Source organism: Schistocerca gregaria, chromosome 1 (assembly GCF_023897955.1).
Source record: "Schistocerca gregaria isolate iqSchGreg1 chromosome 1, iqSchGreg1.2, whole genome shotgun sequence".
Lineage (NCBI taxonomy): Eukaryota > Metazoa > Arthropoda > Insecta > Orthoptera > Acrididae > Schistocerca > Schistocerca gregaria.
In genome coordinates, this window is record NC_064920.1 from 684,976,697 (window position 1) to 685,004,141 (window position 27,445).

Here is a 27,445-nt window from a genome sequence, read left to right on the forward strand (position 1 = left end):
GGAGCCCCTCACTCTTCCAACTGAATTCGTAGCACAAGGAACAGTCCTCACAGACAAGGACGTACTAGACTTAGTTGTGCACATGTGCACACATATATAAACCATCCGTGTGCCACCTCCCTCCCGTCATATGACACAACGACTTTTCATTTGTAAAGACCTAGCCACATGTTCTCATGTGATAATAAGTACAAACACAGTGAAACACACCCTACAATTGCCACTTACAGGACCACACTGAATGTTGAAATGTGATACAAACACTTTTAATATAGTAATTGCTGGAAAACAAACAACAGTGTTGGTGAACCAGCTTAAACCAGTGTGACTTACTGGTTTTGTCACAACCGACACTTCCCAGCCCACTGCCTCCTGCGCACATGCTAGTCACTTTACAAGTGTGTGCAAATCACCATGATTTTCTACCTGATGGCATATCCATCACATTACTTGATACCGATCTTGTGGTTATTGCTACCTAAGAGAACATGCAGTCAGGTGCAAGCACTGTCATACACTGTTTCATCCACACACTCTTGTCCCACCAGGAGTTGACATGGCAGGACTCACCTCCCATTTCTCAGCAGACGGTACACTCATTGTCACTGCACCAGCTTACAGCGCTACCAGCTCTGAAATGCCTCCTCTGTATGAAACAATGCAAGACAATGCCATCAACATGCATCACTCTTTAAAGGCCACCACTGAGTCACCACCTATGAAAGACGGCACTGAGGCTACTTCCTTATCTGCTAATGCTGCTGGTGGCAACCTGTTAATCACACCACCGATGTCGCGATTTGGGTGTGCCCTGCACCCTCCGGTGTCTCCCATCATATCCACCATCACACAGCCGCCTACATCAATTACAACAGACGATGCCCCACCACAGCTTCTTCTCACATGAAATGAAGATCGCTGCCCTGCGAGGAAGTGGGAGTTAGTATGCTCTGTTTGCTTGTAATGCTTACATGCTTTATGTACATGTGCTTACTAACAAATAGTGTGGAAATTGTATATCTACACTGTGTCACTAATCTGCTATCACACCACTGGTACCCTATATCCCACAAATGCATTGAGTCACATTGTGTATGTAATATCAATATCTTGAAAAGGAAAGTTGTTACTCACCATACAGTGAAGATACTGATTCACAGATAGCCACAACAAAAAGACTGTTTCAAATAAGGCTTTCAGCCCATAAGGCCTTTGTCAAAAATAGACCACACACACACAAATGCACAACTCACACACATGACTGCAGTCTAATGCAACTGTAGCCACACTGTGAGCAGCAGCAGTACATGATGAGAGTGGTGACGGAGTGGGGGTAAGGCGGAGGCTAGGGTGGGGAGGGGGAGAGATAGTAGGGTAGGGGTGGCAGACAGTGCAGTGCTACCAGGGAGCATGCAGAGATGAGGTGGAGAGGGTAGGGCAGCTATGTGCTGTTGGGAGGTTGGACAGAGGGCAGGGGAGAGGTGGAGAGAGGGGGTAGCAGAGAAGGAGAGAAGTAAAAAGACTGGGTGCAATGGTGGAATGAGGGCTGTATATGAGGGGTGTTTGAAAAGTCCACACAAAGTCTGAGAGATGGCATCAACAGCACGTATCGAGGTCATGTTTAGTTAGTAGCATCTTTGGAAAGAACACAAGCAAGTTTCAGCCATATTGGTCAATTTCTTTGTGTTTGACATTCTTGTGAACCAAGGAAGTCAAGTAATTGTCAAAAAATGGATGAACAATAATTTTGTGTGGTGATTAAACATTACTTTATGAAAGGCAAAACGCCTGAGGAGACTAAAGAGATAAACATTACGGTGACTCTGCACCTTCATTTAGAACAGGTTATAAGTGGTTTCAAAATTTCTGGAGTGGCCATATGGGCACAGTTGATGCTGAACTTTCTGGACACCCTGTGGAGGTTACAACTCCAGAACTCATTGATAAAATCCATGATATCGTGATGGATGACAGAAGAGTTAAAGTGTGTGAGACTGTAATGTAATTCAATTGCTACAGTCCTGGTTGGTACTGAGTTACAAGGGGAATGCTCTGTGGCTGGACAGTGGGACTTTAGGAGATGGTAGGAGACTGGAAAGATAAGGCATGGGAGATTTGTTTTTGTACAAGATTGGGAGGATAATTATGGTCTGTGAAGGCTTCTAGGAAACCCTCGGTATATTTTGAGAGAGACTGCTTGTCCCTGCAGGTCCAGTGATCACGGGTAGCTAGGCTGTATGGAAGGGACTTCTTGGTATGAAATGGGTGGCACCTACCAAAGCAGAGGTATTGTTGGTGGTCAGGAGGTTTGATATGGATGGAGGTACTGACGTAGCCATCTTTGAGGTGGAAGTCAACATCTACGATAGTGGCTTGTGGGGATGAGTAGGACCAAGTGAAGCAAATGAAGGAGAAGTTGTTGAGGTTCTAGAGGAATCTGGATAGGGTGTCCTCACCCTCGATCCAAATCAGGAAGGTGTCATCAGTGAATCTGAACCAGGGAAGGATTTGGGATTGTGGGTGTTTAGGAAGGTTTCCTCTAGATGGTCCATGAATAGATTGGCACAGGATGGTGGAATGAGGGTGTCCATAGCTGTTCTTCAAATTTGTTTGTAGGTAATGCCTTCAGAGGAGAAGTAATTCTGATTGAGGATATAGTTGGTCATGGCGTCTAGGAAGGAAGTTATTGGTTTGGAATCTGTTGGGCATTGGGAAAGGTAGTGGTCAATATCGCTAAGGCCATGTGCATTAGGGATGTTAGTACAAAGGGAGGTGGCATCAATAATGATGAGCATGGCACCATGTGGTAAAGGGACAGGAACTGTGGAGGGGCAGTGGAGGAAATGGTAGGTATCTTTTATATAGAAGGGTAGGTTCTGGGCAGTATGTTCAATGCATTGGTCTTTGAGAGTAGAAATTCTCTCAGTAACCATCCACAATGGGGCATCCTGGGTAGTTGGGTTTATGGACTTAGGAAGCATGTAGTAGGTATGAGTGTGGGGAGTGGTAGGGGTGAACAGAGAGATATATTAATGTCATGTGACTAGGGCCTCCCATCGGGTATACCGTTCGCCAGTGCAAGTCTTTTGATTTGTCGCCACTTCTGCAACTTGCACGTCAAAACAGAGAGATGAACTCCAGGGAGGGGTTCTGGAATGGGCCTAAGGATTTGAGAAGTGACTGGGGATCCTGCTGGATTTCTGAAATGGGGTCACTGTAGCAAGGTTTGTGGATGTATCTGACAGCTGGAGGAGTCCCTTTGCCAGGTAATCCTTGTGGTTCAAAACAACAGTGGTGGAGCCTTTTGTCTGCACATAGGATTATAAGGCCGGGATCAGATTGTAAATGGTGGACTCCAATTCTTGCTGTGGATGTAAGGTCAGTTTGCACGTTGTGGGACTTGGGGAATACTAGTGAGGCAAGGTTCAAGGATAAGAAATTCTGGAAAGTTAACAGGGGATGGTTTGGGGGCCTTGTGGGTGGATCATGGTTAGATGGAGGAGTGAACTGAGTTAGGCAGTCGCCACTCCCATCATGAACTGGTACTACTGATGTGTGTGTGTGTGTGTGTGTGTGTGAGAGAGAGAGAGAGAGAGAGAGAGAGAGAGAGAGAGAGAAAGAGAGAGAGATCTATTTTTGACAAAGGCCTTACAGCCTGAAAGTTTTATTCAGAATAGACTTTTTGTTGTACCTATCTGTGACTCAGGATCGCTGCTATATGGTGAGTACCAACTTTCCTTTTCATAATATTGTTCCATTCCATCCCTGGATTTTCCATTGTTTAATATAAATATCTTCATTATGTATGCACTAACAGATTAAACAAATTTTAGTTCATAAAAAAAATTGAATAAAACAAGTCACCAGTCATTTATAATATCTTTTCTGGATATTTTATTTACCTGTTAAACTTACTGGTGAACTTCTGCTAAGTATGAGAAGTGCATTGCTACCCTATCTCAGAGTTTTGCTAGCCCAAGATGGCAACTAATAGGCTTGTTGGAGGTAGCCAATCGCACGAGTGCTGGCTTCTAATGTGTCTCAAATAGGAGGGCCTGAGATTAACAGTGCCTACCATGCAGTATCATATGTTTTCTGGAATTCCCAAAAAATGGGATACATGTGCATCAATGCAGTGTTTACGTCATGAAATTAATGGATCAGCTTAAATCAGACATTGTAAGCCCATCCAATAACTGCAGTGGAACTAAAATTCATTTCACAATAAAAATCTTGTGTGCTCAATGTACTACACATACAGCTTTGCTTCATGTGAAAAGATTTGTAATAACCTTCAAGTATCATTTCTGATTGCCATTTTAAAATATATGTATCCTCAGTCACTCCAAATCTTCTCCCAGTAATTAATGCTCTTCCTGCACTTTGTTTAACATTATGTACCTATTAAATTTGTTTTAATTTCAAGATTTTTCTGGAGTACATACAAAACAGAAATAAAAGCACTATGTCTGTCAGAGACAGGACTTGGAAGAGCAGTTGAACAGAATGGACGGTGTCTTGAAAAGAGGGTATAAGACGAACATCAACAAAAACAAAATGAGGATAATGGAATGTAGTCAAATTAAATTGGGTGATGCTGAGGGAATTAGATTAGGAAATGAGACACCCAAAGTAGTAAAGGAGTTTTGGAGCAAAATAACAGATGATGGTTGAAGTAGAGAGGATATAAAATGTAGACTGGCAATGGCAAGGAAAGCATTTCTGAAGAAGAGAAATTAGTTAACATCGAGTATTGATATCAGTGTCAGGAAGTCGTTTCTGAAAGTATTTGTATGGAGTGTAGCCATGTATGGAAGTGAAACATGGGCGATAAATAGTTTAGACAAGAAGAGAATAGAAGCTTTCGAAATGTGGTGCTACAGAAGAATGCTGGCCATTAGATGGGTACATCACATAACTAATGAGGAGGTACGGAATAGAATAGGGGAGAAGAGGAGTTTGTGGCACAACTTGACTAGAAGAAGGGATCAGTTGGTAGGACATGTTCTGAGGCATCAAGGGATCACCAATTTAGTACTGGAGGGCAGCGTGGAGGGTAAAAATTGTAGAGGGAGACCAAGAGATGAATACACTAAGCAGATTCAGAAAGATGTAGGCTGCAGTACGTACTGGGAGATGAAGAAGCTTGCACAGAACAGAGTAGCATGGAGAACTGCACCAAACCAGTCTCTGGACTGAAGATCACAACAACAACAACATGTCATACAGAGGCAGAAGCACTCAAATGTACACATTCACTTTTTTAGTGAGGTAAATCTATATTTAGTTGGCTTCATTACTATAAAACATTTAATGATCACTTTCTTTCTCTTATTTAAATAAGTGTTTTAGAGTCAGTTGTTCTGAGTGAACTGATTCTTAATATGCCACAAGAAAAATTCTTTCAAAAATAAATACCAATTCCTGAATAGCAGTAGCTGCTACTGAAGAATGATCTAAGATGATATCTGCTGCACTTGCCCACCATCTGAAGAGTTGATCACTGCATGTCTCTTGAAATCTCACACATTGGGCTTCATGTCAGATGGATTTTCAATCAGTACATACAATATTATTGAATACGGTGGCAGAATTTTCAGCACTTTGAACTCCTGTCAGTGAGTAACAGAGAAACTTGGAAATAGACTATTTCTTATTAAATCACTCTTGGCATCAATGTTATTTTTTCCCCACTTGTACGTTCCTGTTTTGTTAACAGTACACATATAACACTCATTCAAAATATCTTTATTACTTATTTAAGTGATGATATTCAGAACTTTCTTATTTAGTTTGTAATTTCTCAGTTAGTGAAGATAATCTTGTTTCCAAAAAAAATATTCATGATTTACTACATTTGCAAACCATGTGAATTTGAAATATTCTATAAGCAAGTAGTTATTTGTTTCTAAATTAGTTCAGATTATTTGAAATTCCCCATTCTCCTATTTGTAATAAACACATTACTGTTTCCAAAAACTTTGTATTTCAAAAATTATTTGTATTTGGAAGTTCCAGAACATTAATACCTTAAAATTTACTTCTTTTCATCAGAATTCACTACCATAGTTCCATAATCACAATTTCTGTGTGTCCAAAAACGCAAATTTGCATAAAAATAACTTGTCAGTTAGTTAATTATTCCAATCAGAAAATTTCACTTTGTCTAAACTTTTTGGTGGGTTTGAAAATCCTTGTGTATCTTAAAATCAACCTCATAAATAGTACCTATTATTTTTAGCATTTTCTGGATATCCTCTATTAGTTAAACAAACTTACATCACTGACTGTTGTCTCTGTTTCTTTTCATTTTCCTGAGTTTTATGTTGCTACCTATGTAACATGTTACAAGCTTGTATTTGAAGAAATTGCTCATGTATAAAGAGGCATAACATATAAAATCTTAGACAGTCAAAATTCAGCATTTACTACATTAATATAATTTGATTACTTATTATTACACTAAAATCAGGTATTTATGAGTAAGACCTCACTATGTAACTTTTCAGCCCTGTTTGTATTGCACAATCCTGGACTACTAGTGTAACTGCAAACTTCACTTGTTTCTCAGTCAGTTAACTCCATGCTGTTAAAATGTGACGTCAGTATGTCCATCAGAGTCATGTAAAGGAATATGTTAATTTGTCACTAATGAACTTTGTGCATGTTTTTCAATTAGTGTAATTTGCTGATCTGGTTCAAATACAGAGACTCACATGTATTACAGAGTTGAACATCAGAAAAGGAGTATTATGTGGCATAGATATGGAAAAAGTGAAAATCATTTGCTACTGTGTTGTGTATTTTATTTAACGAATGTCCACTAGGACTATTTATAGCAGGAGGATGACCTAAAATGGTAGGTTATGTTGCACCAGGTCCATGTCACGTGAGTTACAGGTGGATTGTTAATAAATTTAATTCTGACTTGTCAAAATTGATATACACTATTCCACTTGTGCTAAAATGTGGCTACAATAATACTACACCGGTACAGAGTTGTTCATACATTTATTTCCCCTGTAATGATTATCATCCAACACAAGTTACGTGAGCAAGAAATATGCACAAAGGAATGGCATGCACATCTTCACTGCAGATGAACACAATGATATTAACAGAAAATTGCTATACTGAAAGAAGACCTTCCAATATTTTCAAAAGAATGTAGTGTTTCCAAGATGTAATCACTCAAAATCATACATTTCTTACTCCATCTTTGACCCAATCTTGGCATACATGTTTGTTATATTGCCTTCAGTAGGAAAAGAAGTCACGTATGATTCCTGTTTTGAATTTCTGGATGTGGCAGTATCTGACTATGAAATATTCCTGAAAAACCTTCCCATAATAGTGAAGTCTTCAGTAATTAGTTCAACAGGACACACCGGTACAACCAAATTGGAGAAGAGAAACTGTGATATATAAAGGTGAGTTTCTGAAAAAGTAAGAAATTGCACTTTTTGTCAGTGATCTCAAATACAAATACCTGACATTTAGTTATAGGTTTTAATGTTAATATGACTAATAAATCAGACCATTGGCCCCATTAATGTAGTAAACAGACAATGACTTGAATTCTACAGCATGAATTGGTGTCTCAGTTATGATTCTGATGTAAATTCTTGATATTTCTTTTTTAACATCAATCACCCATGGTAAGTTCTTATGAAAGGTGCACTGAAAGAAACGGATGGGAAAAAGAGTTTTTCTGATGTATGTTACACCAAGACTTCTAAAAATTACTCACAGTTTTTGTACCAGCAGCATAAAAACTGGATAAATTTAGTGGACATGTCAGCGTCAGATATTTTTATGTTGACGTTTTTCAAAATGCTTCTGTTACGTCTTGACAGTACATACAGTATATACGAGGTACTAGTGGCTTAATATAATAGGTACCATAATAAAGATGCACAGTCAGATACTACTTGAGTTTGATGAAAACCTTACCCATTTGTTTTTGAAATTCATTAAATTTTATATTATCCATTACAGACAAGACTTCGAAGTCAATTATGAAAGGCACAAAACTAAAACTTTAGGCACACAGATGAAATTTCTCACTTTTGAAGTTGCAGAGAAACCTGCAAAATGTGTACTCACATGGTATATTCAGTTTATCATGACATATATCATCAGAAAACTTCTACAATTCTTATATTGTATAGAAAAATATTAGCTCGTTTGCTGCATGTGAATCATCATATTTCCTATTGCACCATTCAGAATATGTGCAGATTAACAGACATTGTAAAAATTAAAAAAAATTTAATGCGAAACACAAAATCCAGAACAATGATGGATTTTTCTAGGGAAAGAAACAACACTATCTTCCCAGCATATTGTTACTTTAGGAAGGTAAAGGAGGAGGTGTATAATGTAAGGACGGTACAGTTAAATGAATGCAAAATGCATGCTCTCTGACATATGAAAATGAATGTCTAGAAAGAATAAAGTGTTGTTATCTGACAGAATAAATTATGTTAATGGGCACAAAACATGATTAGGAATGTCAATAACAATAAAACAGAGAGACTGCAATATGAAAACACCCTAGCACTCCTGAACAAATGTGCAGTATCATTATTGATTTACTATATTGTAAAACAAGAGTAACAGTTTTACAGTAAAAAGTGCTACCATCTGTTGCCAGTATTCTGTTAATGCTCAGAACTGGAGAGAGCTACATGAAAATAAAGTGTACTTCAAAAAGATTTCAGAGGTGTGAGGAGGAAAGTAACTTTTCTTCTGCACTATACACGACTGGGTGATTTTGTAATAAGAAAAGTAACTTTCCTCTTGTATTATATGTGACGGGATACTAATTAATGAGAGGTAGAGAATTAGGATGTCTGCCTCTGTAGCTGAGTGGTCAGCTTAGCAGACTGCCATGCAGAGATCCCAGGTTCGATCCCCAGTACTGCCAAGGATTTTTCCTTTGTGAAAGGACTGGTACGGGGTGCACTCACCCTCGTGATGCCAATTGAGGAGTTACTTGACTGAACAGTAGTGACTCCATAGTCTGGAAAGTCCGCAAAGCAGTCAGGAGAGCGATTTACTGACCACATGCCCTCCTTACCACATGACATGCCAGCTGGTTGATGACCCTTGGGCCTTCACAGCCTGGATGAGGAGCTCATTTATAGAATTAGGATATGGATGCACAACTGGATCTCCATCATAAGACTGTTGCTTTTCCTTCTTTTGCTTTAAGGTGTGAAAAACACATAGAAATTAAGCACTTTAAAAGACAGTTCAGAATAAGATACAACTGTAGTGCAGATACATTATTATTGATAGTACCAGCTGGCACAGAAATGGCCGCTACTCTAACTCTGCTTGTGTTGAATAATTTATGCAGTAGGTGACTCACTTAACAAACTATGTTAAGGTACTCTCATTAGGTACTTCAATTAGTGCTAGACTCATAAACTGATGATCTTATTCTAATCGAATTACTGCAACACTGGAGACCCAGAAATGAACACTGATTAATTAAATGTAACTGAAAGTAAAGCAAATGTTTCTTTTTTTATGTAACAAATATTTACAAAAGGCAATTCTAATAGTGATATAAACAGCAACAAAGATAATTTTAGTAAAGTGTCATCATTAAATAAACATAAATTTTTAAGCTAGGCCAGCAAATAAAAATTAGATAATGCTATAATGCTTTTGGTACTTTGTGAACTATTTTGGCTTATATAACAAAACTTTTTTCTTTAAAAACATCTGATATTTGTACAAATGATATTCTGTAATTTATAAAAAGTCATAATGGTGGCTACACATTAGCCTCCAGGTCATGAACTGATTACATTTAAAGGAACAAGATAACACAGTGACTCCACACAAAACATATATATATATGACAAAGATTTTTACATCGGTTCCCTGCAGACACTCAAAAACAGGAAATATTTATTGTTCAGAGATGATAACTAGACACTTGTAAAGTGCGCAGGGAATGTCAGGTGCTTTGTCCGGTAGTGGTAGCGAAGCGAGTCACTCCGTGAAAACACACTGGGGCAGTGTGCACAACGATATTGGCCAGGAAAGTGAACATGATAGTGATTCCACAGATGTGACACAGCTTTACCACACAATTTACACGTGTGAGTGATACTGCCTGCCACTTGCTCAAACAAATTCCTATAGTTCCAAGCCCTTATTCCTGCAATGAGGAAACACTATTTCAGACAGGTCAAAATGTATTTCTCTTCCATGAAAATGCATCCAGTTTGTATAACTACAATCCATGAAGCAGCATAGAAATTACCAAATTACAATATCTGTTTTATAATCATATAGGTACAAATTAAAGATAAGAAATTACACATAATAATAATAATAATAACATGAAAATTAGTGTCTCTATGTTATTCGGAAACTGATAGGAGCTATTTACACTTCATACTACAGATATAATACTAGGATGAAAGAAAAACCTGAATGTTACTACCAAGAGGGAAGAAAGCATCAAAACTACATGAAAGACATGTTAGTTACACAATACAAACAACATACAGGGTTTCTTTTATTGGGGCAGAATTGGAAAACTGTCACTCTTCACAAGGTATCAGCTTGTAGATCTAAAACCTCTAAAATTTTGAAAAATTTGATTATGAAATGAGAGTATTGTTTTTTGCTGGTGTTGACAGCATAATCACAGCATGTTCATGCATTTATAAGTTTATAAGCAATGCGCCCCATTCTGTCTCCCCCCCCCTCCTGTCTAGTCTACCCACTATGATTTTACACAAGTAGCACTAAGTGCCTACAGCCAGTGGCTATTCTGTATATGAATGGATGTGGACAAACACCTCACTAGTTCAATGTGGAATGGCTACTGCAATATTACCATGAGTTGCAGTAACAGACAGGCATTGCATTTGTTTCATGCTTCAGTGTTGCTTGGAGAAGCAGGGTGCAATGCTGAGTAAAGAGCACATCATGACAATACTGATGACATCACAGTGAACAAAAGATGTACAAAGATATGTCAAAAACAGATTATTCTCTTGTTGTGCTGTCATATGTTACCATAAAATTTACACTGAGATTGAGACTCAAGTAATCATTGCAACATTCCTGGAGAAAGTACTGTTCATGATGAAGATATTTATATAATAGTGCAAGAACATACATCACAATGAACAGAAAAGTATCGTATTTATTTACACATTTACAGAGTATGCTAAGTTCTGTGCTTCCAATGCCTACTGCAAAATATGAAGAAGAAATATGAGTTTTTTTAGAGTACATGGTCATGAAGAAATAAAACTGTGCAACCTACTACATAATATCAGCTAGTCAGAGCTCGCAGACAAATTAGTTATTAACATCAGTGATATTTACATTACAGTGTCCTAGGAAAATCATCCAGAACAATTACTGCTGGAAGTTAATTAAATTGATGAATAAAAATAAACTGAATTATTGAAGAAGATTTAAGATTTTTAATCAGAGACTTACAGGAAATTGTCACTTTTGCCACTGACAATTGATTCAGTAGTGAAGGCCCAAGTAATCACAAGCATTACAAGTGTTAAAACTAGAAATAGTTTGTCAACTGAAACTAAATAAATTAAATAATAATATAAATGTTGACAAATAATTTAATCAAGCTGTAACTTGGGAGACTGTTGGCCAGAACTCAAAGGACTATGACTGTGTCATTAGATCCTATTCCACAGCAAGCAGCAGCAATATCAGGAGATTAGTGGAAAATTTGCTATCTTTTAAGTGGCATGCCAGTAACAACTCAGAAAAAGGAGGAAATTTTTAAAGCCACATCTGAGATGAATACTTGACTAGATAATGTAGATTTAAAAGCAGATTTAAAGGCTCAAAGAGATGAATTAAAAGTCAAATTACAAGTAACTAACTAGAAATTTGATCAACATATGAGGGTAATCCCAATAGTAAGGTCTCCTATTTTCTTAAAATTACATAGACCTGTTTATTTCTACAATGGTTTACATCAGTTTACAGCTTGAATATTTAGCTATTTTTTGACATAATCACCTTTTCTGTCAATGCATTTTTGTAGATGCTGTGGCAGTTTTTGTATGCCCATGTCATACCAACTCACTGCCATGCTGTTCAGAAAGTTATGAACCTCTTCTTTCACCTTGTAGAAATAAACTGGTCTATGTATTTATATATATAAAAAAAAAACAGGTAACTTCATTTTTGAGATTACCCCTGGATCACAGTCTCTCATAAAGAAAACTTAGAAATAACAATAAAACATTGAATTGGAAAATACCATCTTAAATAAAGCAGGAGAGATACTTTCTGATATATCTGCACAGTCTGATTTGATCATAGATCCATCAGACATATATGCCATTGATTTAAATACAGTATTAAAACAAATCATACAGTGGAAACGTTGAGTAACAAAGCACAACAAAAAGACTGCTAATTGTCCACTTTGTCAACTTTAGAGGTAACAATTAACACACCTCTTTTGGCAGACTTTGTAGCTGATAACCCTATTTGGGAAAGATTATTTGATTTTAATGCCTGGCGGAAATCAAACTGGTGGAACATTTATGTGGCAGATTTTAGTCAACAGTTTGGAAATAAAAAAATTTGCAGTTTGGAAATAATTGATTTTAGTTGTGTACTAGCATTTGGCTGACTGCCATGTGGGGACCCAGGTCTGATTCTGCCAGGAATTTTTTCTTGGCGGGGAAATTGGTGTGGGATGCACTTAGCCTTGTGGTGCCAACTGAGGAACAACTTGACTGATTAACAGCAGTTCCAAGGTCAAGAAATCTGACAATGTCTGGAAGAGCAGTGTGCTGACCACATGCCACTCCAATACCATATCTGATTACACCTATGGCAGAGGATGACATGGTAGTGGGTTGGGTCCAATTGATCTATCCATGGCTAAAATGCAGAACTTAAATAAAAAAAATAAGAGAGAGAGAGAGAGAGAGAGAGAGAGAGAGAGAGAGAGAGAGAGAGAGAGAGAGAGAGAAGCATTTGGAGTTAATTTAAATACCTAAATATTTGTAATTGGATTTGGAATTACCTTATTAACTATAATCCAATATGACGAGATGTAGTACAAGAAGGGACATATCAAGGACTACATACAGGATTTGTATCAATTGGATTACGATGAGGAATAATTTTATTTATTGCATCAGAAGTATTATTCTTCATTTCATTTTTCTGAGCATTCTTTAGAAGAAGATTAGTACCAACAATCGAACTAGGAATACTATGACCTCCAATAGGAATTCAACCTTTTAATCCTATACAAATTCCATTACTTAATACAGCTATTCTTTTATCATCAGGAGTAACAGTAACATGAGCACTTCATAGTTTAATAGAATCTAATCATACTCAAGCATTACAAGGATTATTCTTCACAGTATTATTAGGACTATATTTCACAATACTTCAAGCATATGAATATTGAGAAGCACCTTTTACCATTGCAGATGCAGTTTATGGATCAACATTCTTTGTTGCAACAGGATTCCATGGTCTGCACGTAATTATTGGAACAATCTTCTTATCAACATGTCTACTTCGACACTCAATAAATCAATTCTCACCAAGACATCACTTTGGATTTGAAGCAGCAGCATGGTACTGACACTTTGTAGACGTAGTATGATTATTCTTATACATTTCTATTTATTGATGAGGTAGATAATTGTTTTTCTGGTATAAATAGTACATTTGACTTCCAATCAGAAAGCTTGATATAAATCAAGAAAAACAATCCTAATTCTATCTACAAGAGTTTTCATTACATTTATTATTCCAATAATTGGTATAATCCTTGCAACAACATTATCAAAAAAATTAATTAATGATCGAGAAAAAAGATCACCATTTGAATGTGGATTTGATCCAAAAAGATCAGCACGAATACCATTCTCATTACGATTCTTCCTAATCGCAGTATCTTTTTTAATTTTTGATGTAGTAATTGCACTAATTCTCCCAATTGTAATTATCTTCAAAACATCAGACATTATAGTCTGAACAGTATCAACAATATTTTTTATTTTAGTCCTACTAGGTGGACTATATCGTGAATGAAATCAAGGAGCCTTACAATGAGCAGAACAAAGGGTTGTAGTTAAATATAACATTTGGGTTGCATTCAAAAAGTATTGATACAATCAATCAACCTTTAATAGAATAAGAAGCGAAATATTGCAGTCAGTTTCGACCTGGAAGATTGGTATATAAGAACCCTTATTCTTATTAATTGAAGCCAAAAAGAGGTGTATTACTGTTAATAATATAATTGAACTATAAAGTTCCAATTAAGGAAATGTAAAGCCAATATGAAAGCTGCTAACGTTTTATATTAGCAGTTAAACTCCGTTAACATTTCTAAAATTTGTATAGTTTAAATAAAACATTACATTTTCACTGTAAAAATAATATATCTATATTTATAAATACCTAAAAATACTTCCTTAACATCTTCAGTGTCACACTCTAATTATAAGCTTAGTGTTAACATTTAGTAGTGGTGGTGGTGGTTTGGTGGTTAGTGTTTAACGCCCCGTCGACAACGAGGTCATTAGAGACGAAGCGCAAGCTCGAGTTAGGGAAGGATTGGGAAGGAAATTGGTCGTGCCCTTTCAAAGGAACCATCCTGGCATTTGCCTGAAATGATTTAGGGAAATCACGGAAAACCTAAGTCAGGATGGCCAGAAACGGGATTGAACCGTCGTCCTCCTGAATGCTAGTCCAGTGTGCTAACCACTGTGCCACCATGCTCGGTAACGTTTAGTGAAATGATTACATACAAAAAGGACAGTCAGGTTTAACTATACATCTATGTTTGAATGTTAAGTTACAAGGGGTGACTGAAAAGTTTCTGTTTGAATACTGCACAGTCCATAATCAGTATGCCAACCAGGAAAAGGGCTGCCAAAGCAGAGTTACTAAACACTTCTTCTTCTTATTTCTTGACATTAAAGCTCATGATGAGCCTTGGCCTCTTCTACAATTTACTTCCATCTCTCTCGGTCCTTTTCCAATACTATCCAGTTTCTATAGCCCATCTTCCTAAGATCTTCGATTACTCCATCTTCCCCTCTGGGTCTTGGTCGACCACACCCTCTCTGCCCTCCTGGCTTTTCTTGTCATATTCTTTTTGGTACTTCTGTATCATTCATGTGACCCACATGTCCTGCCCACCTCAGTCTGGATGATTTCACTATCCTTTTGTTGGTTTGGTCTTTGTATATGGTATACAACCCATGCTTGTATCTCCTCCTCCATCTTCCTCTTTCACAGATTGGGCCGATAATTCATTTGAGTACCCTTCTTTCAAATGCATCAAGTGTTTCAATATCTTTAGCTGTTAATGTCCAGAGTTACTAAACACAGCCTTCAAAACTGCCTTCGAAAAAGAAGATGAAGTAAATATTCCAGAACTCGAATCGAGAACAGCTGCCAACATGAGTAACGTAGAAGTAAATATCCTCGGAGTAGTGAAGCAACTTAAATCACTAAATAAAATCAAGCCTTCTGGTCCAGACTGTATGCCAATTAGGTTCCTTTCAGAGCATGCTGGTGCAGTAGCCCCCTAATCATATACAATCGTTCGCTCACCGAAGGATATGTAACCAAAGACTGGAAAGTTGCACAGGTCACACCAATATTCAAGAAAGGTAGTAGCAGTAATCTGCTAAATTACAGGCCCATATTGTTAACATCGATATGCAGCAGGATTCTAGAACATATATTGTGTTTGAACATTATGAATTACCTCGAAGAAATCGGTCTATTGACACACAGTCAACATGGGTTTAGAAAGCATCATATCTGTGAAACGCAACTAGCTCTTTATTCACATGAAGTGTTGAGTGCTATTGACAAGGGATTTCAGGTTGATTCTGTATTTCAGGATTTCTGGAAGGCTTTTGATGCTGTACCACACAAGCAGTTCGTAGTGAAATTGCGTGTTTATGGAATATCGTCTCAGTTGTGTAACTGGATTTGTGATTTCGTGTCAGAGAGGTCACAATTTGTAGTAATTGATGGAAAGTCATCGAGTAAAACAGAAGTGATTTCTGGTGTTCCCCAAGGTAGTGTTATAGGCACTTTGCTGTTCCTTATATATATAAATGATTTTGGAGACAATCTGAGCAGCCGTCTTTGGTTGTTTGCAGATGACGCTGTCCTTTATTGACTAATAAAAGCATCATAAGATCAAAACAAACTGTAAAACGATTTAGAAAAGATATCTGAATGGTGCAAAAAGTGGCAATTGACCCTAAATAACAAAAAGTGTGAGGTCATCCACATGAGTGCTAAAAGGAATTCGTTAAACTTCGGTTACTCGATAAATCAGTCTAATCTAAAAGCTGTAAATTCAACTAAATACCTAGGTATTACAATTACGAACAACTTAAATTGGAAGGAACACATAGAAACTGTTGTGGGAAAGGCTAACTGTTTTATTGGCAGGACATTTAGAAAATGTAACAGACCTACTAAGGAGACTGCCAACACTACACTTCTCTGTCCTCTTTCAGAATACTGCTGCACAGTGTGGGATTCTTACCAGGTAGGACTGACAGAGTACATCGAAAAAGTTCAAAAAAAAAAAAAGGCAGCACATTTTGTATTATCATGAAATATGGGAGAGAATGTCACAGAAATGATACAGGATTTGGGCTGGAAATCATTAAAAGAAAAGCGTTTTTCGTTGCAATGGAATCTTCTCACGAAATTCCAATCACCAACATTCTCCTCTAAATGCAAAAATATTTTGTTGACACCGACCTACATAGGGAGAAATGATCACCATGATAAAATAAGGTAAGTCAGAGCTCGTACAGAAAGATATAGGTGTTCACTCTTTCCATGCGCTGTATGAGATTGGAATAATAGAGAATTGTAAAGGTGGTTTGATGGCACTTGAATATGATTTGCAGAGTATCCATGTAGATGTAGATGAAAATCACCAAGAGCATGGAGAAAATCATCCCACCAATGCACCAGGTTGAAGACAGACATTTGGTAAAACACCGTGTTCTGCTGTGTGAAGAGGCCCATATTTGTCTGCTGCACATCCTCATCTGACAGGAATTATTGATTCTTCAAGGCCTGAAGGTGAGGTAATCACATGGGGAGAGATCAGTATTGTAGGGTGGATGCTCGAGTGTCTCCAACTTAAGTTGGCATAATTTCTGTGTTACAAAATTTGCAGAATAGGGACATGCATTATTCTTAAGCAGCAGCATGGAAGTTAGCACACCATTCTATAATGCTGGATTGACAGACATACTGCCTCATACACATTCTTCATTCTCCTGTGAATGTCTACTGGTGTCTGCCTTTCAGCAGCAAAGAAAAGAATAACGGTATGTTGCCCCTGTTTGGATTAGATTGGGTTATGTCACCGTACTTCCTTTTCCCCACTTACCGTTTGCACATTGGAAACACATAATGCCACAATAATCCCTTGCCTACATATCGATGTTTACATACCTACTTCAGATTCATGCTAAGTTGCATATATGCTACAGCAACAACCTCAAATGAGAACTTTTTGGTCACCCCTTACACATCAAATAGTGATTTTAAATATTTGTGGAAAATCAGAAAGAAATAAAAAGGGAGGTCTGAAGTGGAACATTGACAGCCTCATAAATATACTAAGCAAACTTAGGTAGATGGTTTACAAAATTGTGTGTCAGAATACTCTTGTCAAACCCACAGTCATGCACTGATTATAATTACATGTCATTAATCTCAGTGGGTTCTCAGTCTGTTTGAACTATGTAGAGCAATGCTTACAACACTGTAGTTGGTCATTATAGAACTTCATATTTTAATTTATGTATAGTAATTCTTCAACTTTTACTATTCTTTCTCCTATAGTTTCTTCTACTATTGTTATTATGCTAGAACTATAAGGTACTAGGATAAGCTTTAGTTACAACTGGGAAAATGTTTTCTCTCAGAGGCACTGTTCACAACTTCTGAGTAGAAAAAAAAGGGCAACTTTAAACTGCCACTTTTTTAAAAAGCAACTGTTAATATTAGATTTTGGTGTAGTATTTTGTGTGGTGTGTTGTGTCATAAGTGCAGTAAGACTGTGGTACACACTTTAAAAAGTGCCACACGCTGTTCAGGAAACAATAGTTCACATCCACAAAAGAACCTACACTAAAATTCTGTACAGGGTTTGGAAACTTTGGGGTCCTCACAACTCAAGTCTGTATTCCTGTGCCCTGAAGACCACACTGTCCCTCCCCATCCAAAGGTGGCAGGTTCTATTTTGGCATACTAGTAGACATACTCTTTGCACAACTTCCCACACATGCTTATGTTCCAAGAGAGTCATAATTACCAGAGTATTGAGTGTTTTGGAGCCCTGTATGTTCATTTTATATTGGCAGAGTCATATCTATCAGTGGACTGAGTGTTTTTGCAGTCAAATATGCTTACATTATGTTGACAGCGTCATACTTATTGGATAGTGCTATTTTATCTGTTCATAAATGCTTGCAACATAAGGATTGTTTTGGCAACAGGTAGTTGCTTTTATCATATGAAGGGGTCATACATAAATATGCTGAGGAAATTATTTGCTGCAAAATATATTGTCAAGTGTTCTGTTCCACTGGTTGTACTTTGAAGTGTGAATGGAAATATTTCCTGCGCCACACATACACATGACTTACATTACACCAACAATGTGAATAAGATTTACTTATATAGCTGCAAGAATGCTACCCTCTAACCGGGTTTCCTAGCCAGTTATGAGTACAAATAACTCATACAATCATAAAATAAACACAAACAATACAGTTATAACATATAGATTGCTCTACTCTTGCTGATACTTATTTTAGTGCTTTTTTATTTGAGTGACATGAAAATAGATGTTACTGCAAAACCACACAGACCCAGCATTATAATGTGCAGATATTAGTGATATAATGTTGAGAAGAGGAAGAAAGGGTGGAAACTAATACATTTAGATTAAGTGCTAACATCCAGATTAGATCCAAATGAGACCATTAATGTCCATATCACACAGTTGGTGTCATTTTTCACAAACCAATGGAATTCCGTAAATAGGTATGGAAAGTTGCCAATCAGGTATTGGTTCTCAATGGTGTAGGAGTAAGTTATCTCAAAATAAATTAGTAAAAGGAAGGGAAGAGAAGTATATACTTACAAGCAGGATGTGCACCCTTTTATAGATTTATGGAATGAATAAGGTAGCTGTATCAATGAAGGATGACCTGCACCCTGAATATGTGTATATGTGTGTGTGTGTGTGTGTGTGTGTGTGTGTGTGTGTGTGTGTGTGTGTGTGTGTGTGTGTGTGTGTGTGTGTGTGTGTAAGGTTATAATGTGTGTGAGTGTACATCTGCGGAAGGAGGTGTCACTGCTAGTTCCAATAGAGTTCGAATACTGCTGCATTTGAGGTTTACTCGAGGGGGTGGGGGGACGACCTACCTGAGTTTTAGTAGTCAAAGACATGCACTGCATTAGAAAATAATTAACAAAGATATAAGTGCCTGAACTTCACAGCAGACATAATTTGTTGATATGAACTGTTACAGAGATTCCAAAAATCATTGGGTCATTGACAAGTAATAACTTTTTGGTTATGATGTTTTTGCCACCAAAGTATTAAAGTCTGGTGTTGACTTGGTACCATCTCCTTTGAGTTACTTTTTTAATCAATGAGTCAATGAATATTTACTCAATGATCCCTAATGGATTCTCCACAGATAAGATGAATTTGGTGGCCAAGACATACACGTGAGTTAACTATCATCCTCTTCAAACCACTCTAGAATGATTCTAGCCTTGTGCCATAGACAGTTATCCTGCTGGAAGGTTCCATCGCTGTCAGGAAAGACATCAAGTCATCAAACAATGGAAAATCCAGGATGGACTGTAACAATATCAGAGAAGTAAAGTTGCTACTCACCATATAGTGGAGATGCTAAGTCACGATAAACACAATAAAAAGATTCACACAATCATAGCTTTCGGCCATTAAGGCCTTTGTCAGCAGTAGACACACATACACACATGCACACACACACTCATGCAAGCACAACTTGCACACACGTCTGCAGTCTCAGAGAGCTGAAACTACACTGCGAGCAGCAGTACCAGTGTATGATGGGAGATGCGACTGGGTGGGGATAAGGAGGAGGCTTGGGCGCGGAGGGGGAGGGATAGTATGGTGGGAGTGACGGACAGTGCAGTGTTGCAGTTTAGACGAAGGGTAGGAGAGAAGGTGCGGAGGAGGGAGGAGGTGAGTAGCGGAAAGGAGAGAAATAAAAATAAAAATAAATTAAAAGACGGTGTGGTGGTGAAATGATGGCTGTGTAGTGCTGGAATGGGAGCAGGGAGGGGGTTGGATGGGTGAGGACAGTGACTAATGAAGGTTGAGGCCAGGAGGGTTACGGGAACATAGGATGTATTGCAGGGACAGTTGCCACATTAGCAATTCAGAAAAGCTGGTGTTGATGGGAAGGATCCTTAAGCCACAGGCTGTGAAGCAGTCATTGAGATGAGGGGTATCATCTTTGGCACCGTGTTCAGCTACAGTGTTGTCCACTTGTTTCTTGGCCAGTTTTTCGGTGGTCATTCATGCAGACAGGCAGCTTGTTGGTTGTCATGGCTACATAGAATGCAGCACGGTAGTTGCAACTTAGCCTGTAAATCACTTGACTGGTTTCACAGGTAGCCTTGCCTTTGATGGGACAGGTGATGATAGTGACCAGACTGAAGTAGGTAGTGGTAGGAGGATGTATGGGACAGGTCTTGCATCTAGGTCTGTTACAGGGGTATGAGCCATGAGGTAAGATATTGGGAGCAGGGGTTGTGTAAGGATGGACGAGTATATTGTGTATGTCCGGTGGACGGCGGAATACCATGGTAGGAGGGGTGGGAGAGATAGTGGGTAGGACATTTCTCATTTCAGGGCACAATGAGAGGTAATCGAAACCCTGGCGGAGAATGTAATTCAGTTGTTGTTCCAGTCCCGAATGGTACTGAGTTACGAGGGGAATGCTCATCTGTGGCCGAACTGTGGGACTTCAGGAGGTGGTGGGAGACTGAAAAGATAAGGCAACGGAGATTTGTTTTTGTACAAGGATGGGAGGATAATTACGGTCAGTGAAGGCTTCAGTGAGACCCTCGGTATATTTAGAGAGGGACTGCTCGTCACTGCAGATGCAATGACCATGGGTGGCTAGGCTGTATGGAAGAGACTTCTTGGTATGAAACAGGTGGCAGCTGTTGAAGTGGAGGTACGGCTGGTGATTAGTAGGTTTGATATGGACGGAGGTACTGATGTAGCCATCTTTGAGGTGGAGGTCTACATCTAGGAAGATGGCTTGTTGGGTCGAGAAGGACCAGCTGAAGCAAATGGGGGAGAAGTTGTTGAGGTTCTGGAGGAATGTGAATAAGGTGTCCTCACCTTCAATCCAGAGAGCAAAGATGTAATCAATGAATCTGAACCAGGTGAGGGGGCTTAGGATTCTGGGTTTTTAGGAAGAATTCCTCTACATGGCCCATGAATAGGTTAGCTTGGATGGTGCCATGCAGGTTCCCATAGCCTTACTGTGGATTTGTTTGTAGGTAATTCCTTCAAAGGAGAAGTAATTATGGGTGAGGATATAGTTGGTCATGGAGACTAGGAAGTAGGTTGTTGGTTTGGAATCCATAGGGTGTCTGGAAAGGTAGTGTTCAATACCAATAAGGCCATGGGCATTAGGAATGTTAGTGCACAGGGAGGTGGCATCAATTGTGATGAGCAGGGCACCGTGTGGTAAAGGGAAAGGAACTGTGGAGAGTCAGTCGAGGAAATGGTGGTATCTTTTATATAGGAAGATAGGCCTAAGGATTTGAGTAGTGGCTGCAGATCCTGCTGGATTGCTGGAATGGGATCACTGTGAAATGGTTTGTAAGTGGAAGTATCTGACAGCTGACGGTGTCCTTCTGCCACGTAATCCTTGAGGTTCAAAACTACATGTGGTGGAGCCTTTGTCTAAAGGTAGGATTATAAGATTGGGATCAGTTTTTAGATGGTGGACTGCAGTTATTTCTGTGGATGTAAGGTTAGTATGCATGTTGAGGGATTTCGGGAATGATGGTGAGGCAAGGTTCAAAGATAAGAAATCCTGAAAAGTTAACAGGGGGTGGTTTGAAGGCAGTATGGGTGGATCACGGTTGGATGGAGAAGTGAACTGAGTTAGGCAAGGTTCAATATTGATCTTTGGTTAAGTCTGATTGGTTGGGTTGGTGGCAAAAAAGTTTTTCCACTGTAGGGATCAGGAGAAAAGATGGACAGTACTCCGAGGCGGGAGTAGGAAGTTAGCAGGATGGAGAGCTTTTTGAGGTGGCGTTGTGCATGTTGCTCAAGTTCCTGCAGGGTAAGAGTTTCAATGTGTGTTATGGGTTCCAGGAATTTGGAATTACATAGCAGGAGAATTTTGTGGGTGGAGAGAAGGTACTGCAAGAAGGATTGGGCTTGGTTGATATGGTTTTGCAGGACTTTGTTGGTGAGGGCTAAGGATTGGCAGAATCTGAACAGGTGGAGGTCATTGTGGAAGGAGGGGTGGCACCAGAGATGGGTAATTTGATGGTAAGGCCATTAGCAGGGATTTCATGAGCCAAGCAACAACACAGGAACAGTATGTGGGACTGGGATCTGGCTAAGGATAAGGAAACTTTTCTGTATTGACGCAGATGGAAGGAGCAAGGATCCATGGTGGTGCAAAAATGCAAAAAAATACCTCTCATGGTGCCCTGAAATGAGAAATGTCCCACCCACTATCCTTCCCACCCCTCCTACCGTGGTATTCTACTGTCCACCGAACCTACACAATATACTCATCCATCCTTACACAACTCCTGCTCCCAATCCCTTACCTCATGGCTCATACACCTGTAACAGACCTAGATGCAAGACCTGTCCCATACATCCTCCTACCACCACCTCCTCCAGTCCAGTCACTAACATCACCTATCCCATCAAAGGCAGGGCTACCTGTGAAACCAGTCAAGTGATTTACAAGCTGAGCTGCAACCACTGTGCTGCATTCTATGTAGGCATGACAACCAACAAGCTGTCTGTCCGCATGAATGTCCACTGACAAACTGGTCAAAAAGCAAGTGGACCACCCTGTAGCTGAACACACTGCCAAACATGATACCCCTCATCTCAATGACTGCTTCACAGCCTGTGCCATATGGATCCTTCCCACCAACACCAGCTTTTCTGAATTGAATGTGTGGGAACTTTCCCTGCAATACATCCTATGTTCCTGTAACCCTCCTGGTCTCAACCTTTGTTAGTCACTGTCCTCACCCATCGAGCCCCCTCCCTGTTCCCATTCCAGCACTACACAGCCGTCTTTCACCACCACACCCAGTCTTTTAATTTATTTTTGTTTTTATTTCTCTCCTTTCCTCTACTTACCCCCTCCCCCCTCTGCGCCTTCTCTCCTACCCTCTGTCTAAACTGCAACACTTCACTGTCTGTCACTCCCACCATACTATTGCTCCCCCTCCCTACCCCAGCCTCCTCCTTATCCCCACCCAGTCGCCACTCTCATCATGCACTGGTGCTGCTGCTCGCAGTGTAGTTTCAGCTCTCTGAGACTGCAGACGTGTGTGCAAGTTGTGCTTGCATGAGTGTGTGTGTGCATGTGTGTATGTGTGTCTACTGCTGACAAAGGCCTTAATGGCCAAATGCTATGATTGTGTGAATCTTTTTATTGTGCCTATTGCAACTCAGCATCTCCGCTATATGGTGAGTAGCAACTGTGCTTCTCTCATATTGTTACATCAAGTCATCAAGTATATAGGGATGTAGATGGTCTACAGTAATGTTCACATAGTCCACAACTGTCTTGATGCCTTCTGTTACTACAACAGGCCCCTGTGAGAGCACAGGCAACTGCCCCCATAATCAGTACTGCCACCACATGTCTGCCTCTGTGGCATATTGCATATTTTGAGCAGCTGTTTATGTATCTGGACATGACAACCAAGCTGGTGTAACAAGAAATCTGAGTCATCTGACATGCAACATATTTCCATTGATCTACAGTCAAATCTTGAGGTTCATGTGCTCAGTACCATCATAATTGCTGATGTTGTTGGGTTACTGCAGGAAGACATAGTGGTCGTCTAATGTAAAGCCACATGTTCAGCAGCGTACAATGAATGGTTGGCACTCAAACACTTAAGCCTGTGCCAGTATTGTACTTCATCATCTTATCTTCCAAAAATCACTACCCATCCTGCTTTATACAGTGGACAAGCTAATGACATCCATGTTCTTTGATGAGGCATGTATGTCCAACACCTTGTAGCCTGCTCATGGTTTCACTGTCCTTCAATCAATTTCCATAGGTGGCCATGACAGCAGCAGCTGACCAGTTTCACTGTTTACAACATGCTTGTTCCCAGGTGCCAGACCATAACAATTTACCCTTTGTTAAAGTCAGTGAGTTTTCCAATCTGCTGCCTGTATTATCCCAAGAAAGATTCTTCATACGTCTCTGCTCCTCATATACTTTCCTACTGCATCATGTGTCTGGAACACCAACAGGTGGCACTGAATCTCACAGTGGGCAGTGATCATGTTGTTTTAGCTTATAAGCATTTTGTGTGAAGATCATAAAGAACAGCTTGGAAAAACCTCTTTGAGCATCTAGGGATGTTTACTTTACTTTCCAATACATTTACAGTTAATAGCAAGAATGAATTTATTTATGCATTTGTTTCATCTCACAAGGTTAAGGTCTTCACATAATCCCTTACATCCAGCCAGATATCTTTAGTAAGTCACATACAATTCACATGCTACAACATAAATTTAAGACTATCTATACAATTTTCAACTATAACACTGTAAAAACACTTATAAATAAACAGAGACTACTGCATGTTGGGCGTAAAACAAAGCAAAGTGCTATAAGTACATAGACAGAGAGATGCTAAATGAAATGCATTTGGCTGTCAAGAGTGAAGTGTGTGAAGCCTTCAATTACTACCATATCAAAATAAACCACAGGAATTCTGGTCATATGTAAAGGCTGTCAGTAGCACCAAAGTTAGCATCTAGTCACTCATGGATGAGACAGGAACTGAAACTGAGGGTTGCAAAGCAAATGCATAAATGTTTAACTCAAGTTTCAAATACAACTTGCAAAAGAAAAAAACAAGAGAACTGCCCCAATTTAACCCTTGTACCACTGAACAGATGAGTGAAATCAGTGGTAGTGCCAGTGGCATTGAGATACAGCTGAAATCATTAAAACTGGACAAAGCTCTAGGGCCTGATGGAACCCCTGTCAGGTTCTATAACGGATTTACTGAACTTGGGACTGAGTTAGCCCCTGTGTTAACATAATCAGTCATCAATTCTTCAAACAAAAAACCATTCCCAGTATTTGAAGGAAGCACAGGTCACACAGTTACAAGAAGGGAAATAGAACTAACGCACAAATCTACCATCCAAGATCCTCGGTATCCATTTGTTGTCGACTGCTCATAACCTTATGGACAATATTAATGGTTACCTCAGATTTTTTGCAGAGTATGCAGCTGTCTATAATGAAGTAATGTCTGAATGAAGCTATATAAATATTCATCCCATTCTTGATAAGATTTCAAAGAGATGCAAAGATTGGAAATTTGATTTAAATGTTTAGAAATGTAAAGCTGAACAATGAAAAATCCAGGATGGAATGAAACAATATTATAAAAAGGATAGTTGCTACTCACCATATAGTGGAGATGCTGATTTGTTGATAGGCACAACAAAAACACTGTCGGAAAGTGAGTTTTCAGCTAACAAGACCTTTGTCAAAATTCGACAACACACACACACACACACACACACACACACACACACACACACACACATGTAAATGCAACTTACACACATATGACCACAGTCTCTGGCAGTTGCCTATTTTTGACAAAGGCCTTGTTGGATGAAAGCTCACTTTCTGACAATAAATTTGTTGTCCTATTTGTGACTCAGCATCTCCACTATATGATGTGCAGAAACTACCCTTTTCATAATATTGAAATGTAAAATTGTGCACTCCCCAAAACAAAAAACATATTACCCTATGACAATAACATCAATGAGGCAGTTGGAATTGGTTAGAGTCACATGTGGAATCAGTTAATTTATTATAATACCTAGGTGTGTTACTTTGTAGGAATATGAAATAATATGAGCACATACCAGGTGCAGAAGTATGAAACCAGAATTTGATTGCAATAATTAGACGTCTGTTGTCTGAAACTGATAAACCATATTTTATTCAAAATAATCTCCATTGCTATTTATACATTACTCCCACCTCTCCAGCAGGCTATGAATGCCATGCCAAAGAAACTGTTCTTCTTTAGATGCGAACCAGTCAGCAAGCCATTTTTGTACATTTTCATATAAATTGAAGAGTTTTTCAGTGAGAGCATGTCCCAGCATTGCAAATAGATGATAATCGGATGGAGCCAAGTCTACAGATTAAGCTGCATGCCCTAGTGTTTTCCAACTCAACACCCAAATTGTTTTCCTGACCTGTTTTCTTGTGTGTGATGGGGCGTTATCATGGAGCAATATGACTTTGTATTGCCTTTTTCATATTCCAGTCATTCTTCAAATAATGCTCAATTTAAATCATCTGTTTCACCAGTTTTAAGCAGCTCATAATAGATGACATACTTCTGATCCCACCAAACACAGACTTACCAAACACAGAGTTTTGTCATCTTTCCAAAGTGATTTGATCTAGCAGTGAATGTTGATGGTTGTCCTGGATTCAACCAAGATTTACTATGCTTAGGATTCTCAAAATATATCCATTTTTCATCAAGTGTCACTATTCGATGGAGAAATGACTTTCTGTTATATCTAGTGAGCAGCATTTCACAAGTGGTCTTTCGATTTGCTTGCTGTCTTTCATTCACTTCATGCAGAATCCATTTTACCACTTTCTGCACCTTACCCATAGCTTTCAACCAAAGAGAAATGGCTTTCTGCATCACATTCAATTGTACTGTGAGTTCCTGTTGAGTGTGAGTACCATCTTCATCCAATAAAGCCTGCAATTTGTTGTCTTCAAACTTTTTTGGTGGTTTCCCGCACTCGTCGTTTCTCACACCAAAATCACCACCTTCGAATTTGTTGAAATACTCAAGTCACTGCATTTTCCCAAGAGCATGTTCACTGAAAGCTTCGACAAGCATTTGATGCAATTCTGCAGCAGTTTTCTTCAAATGATAACAAAAACCAAATGCTGTCTGCAAATCATAGTTCACAGGCACAAAACTCAACATGTTTATGGGTTTGAAACACATACCAATGTATGGAACTTGTGTTACTGCATGTTGACATTCATCATCAGCTGTTACAGGTGGCACTGCAGACGTG

General features: G+C 38.9%; 1 protein-coding gene across 3 annotated transcripts in view; it reads right to left on the bottom strand.

The window, feature by feature from the left end:
* The window catches only part of LOC126364371 (protein tramtrack, beta isoform-like), a 434,570-nt gene that overhangs the window by 88,792 nt on the left and 318,333 nt on the right, over positions 1-27,445 (bottom strand). Inside the window, exon 6 of one of the 3 annotated variants that reach the window (XM_050008054.1) lies at positions 8,973-10,177. The exons of the other annotated variants lie outside the window; for them this stretch is intronic. Coding sequence (XP_049864011.1) covers positions 10,156-10,177 — 22 coding nt within the window. The 3' untranslated portion in view covers positions 8,973-10,155. Of the gene's footprint in view, positions 1-8,972; positions 10,178-27,445 lie in introns of those variants that run through there. 3 annotated transcript variants of the gene reach the window in all.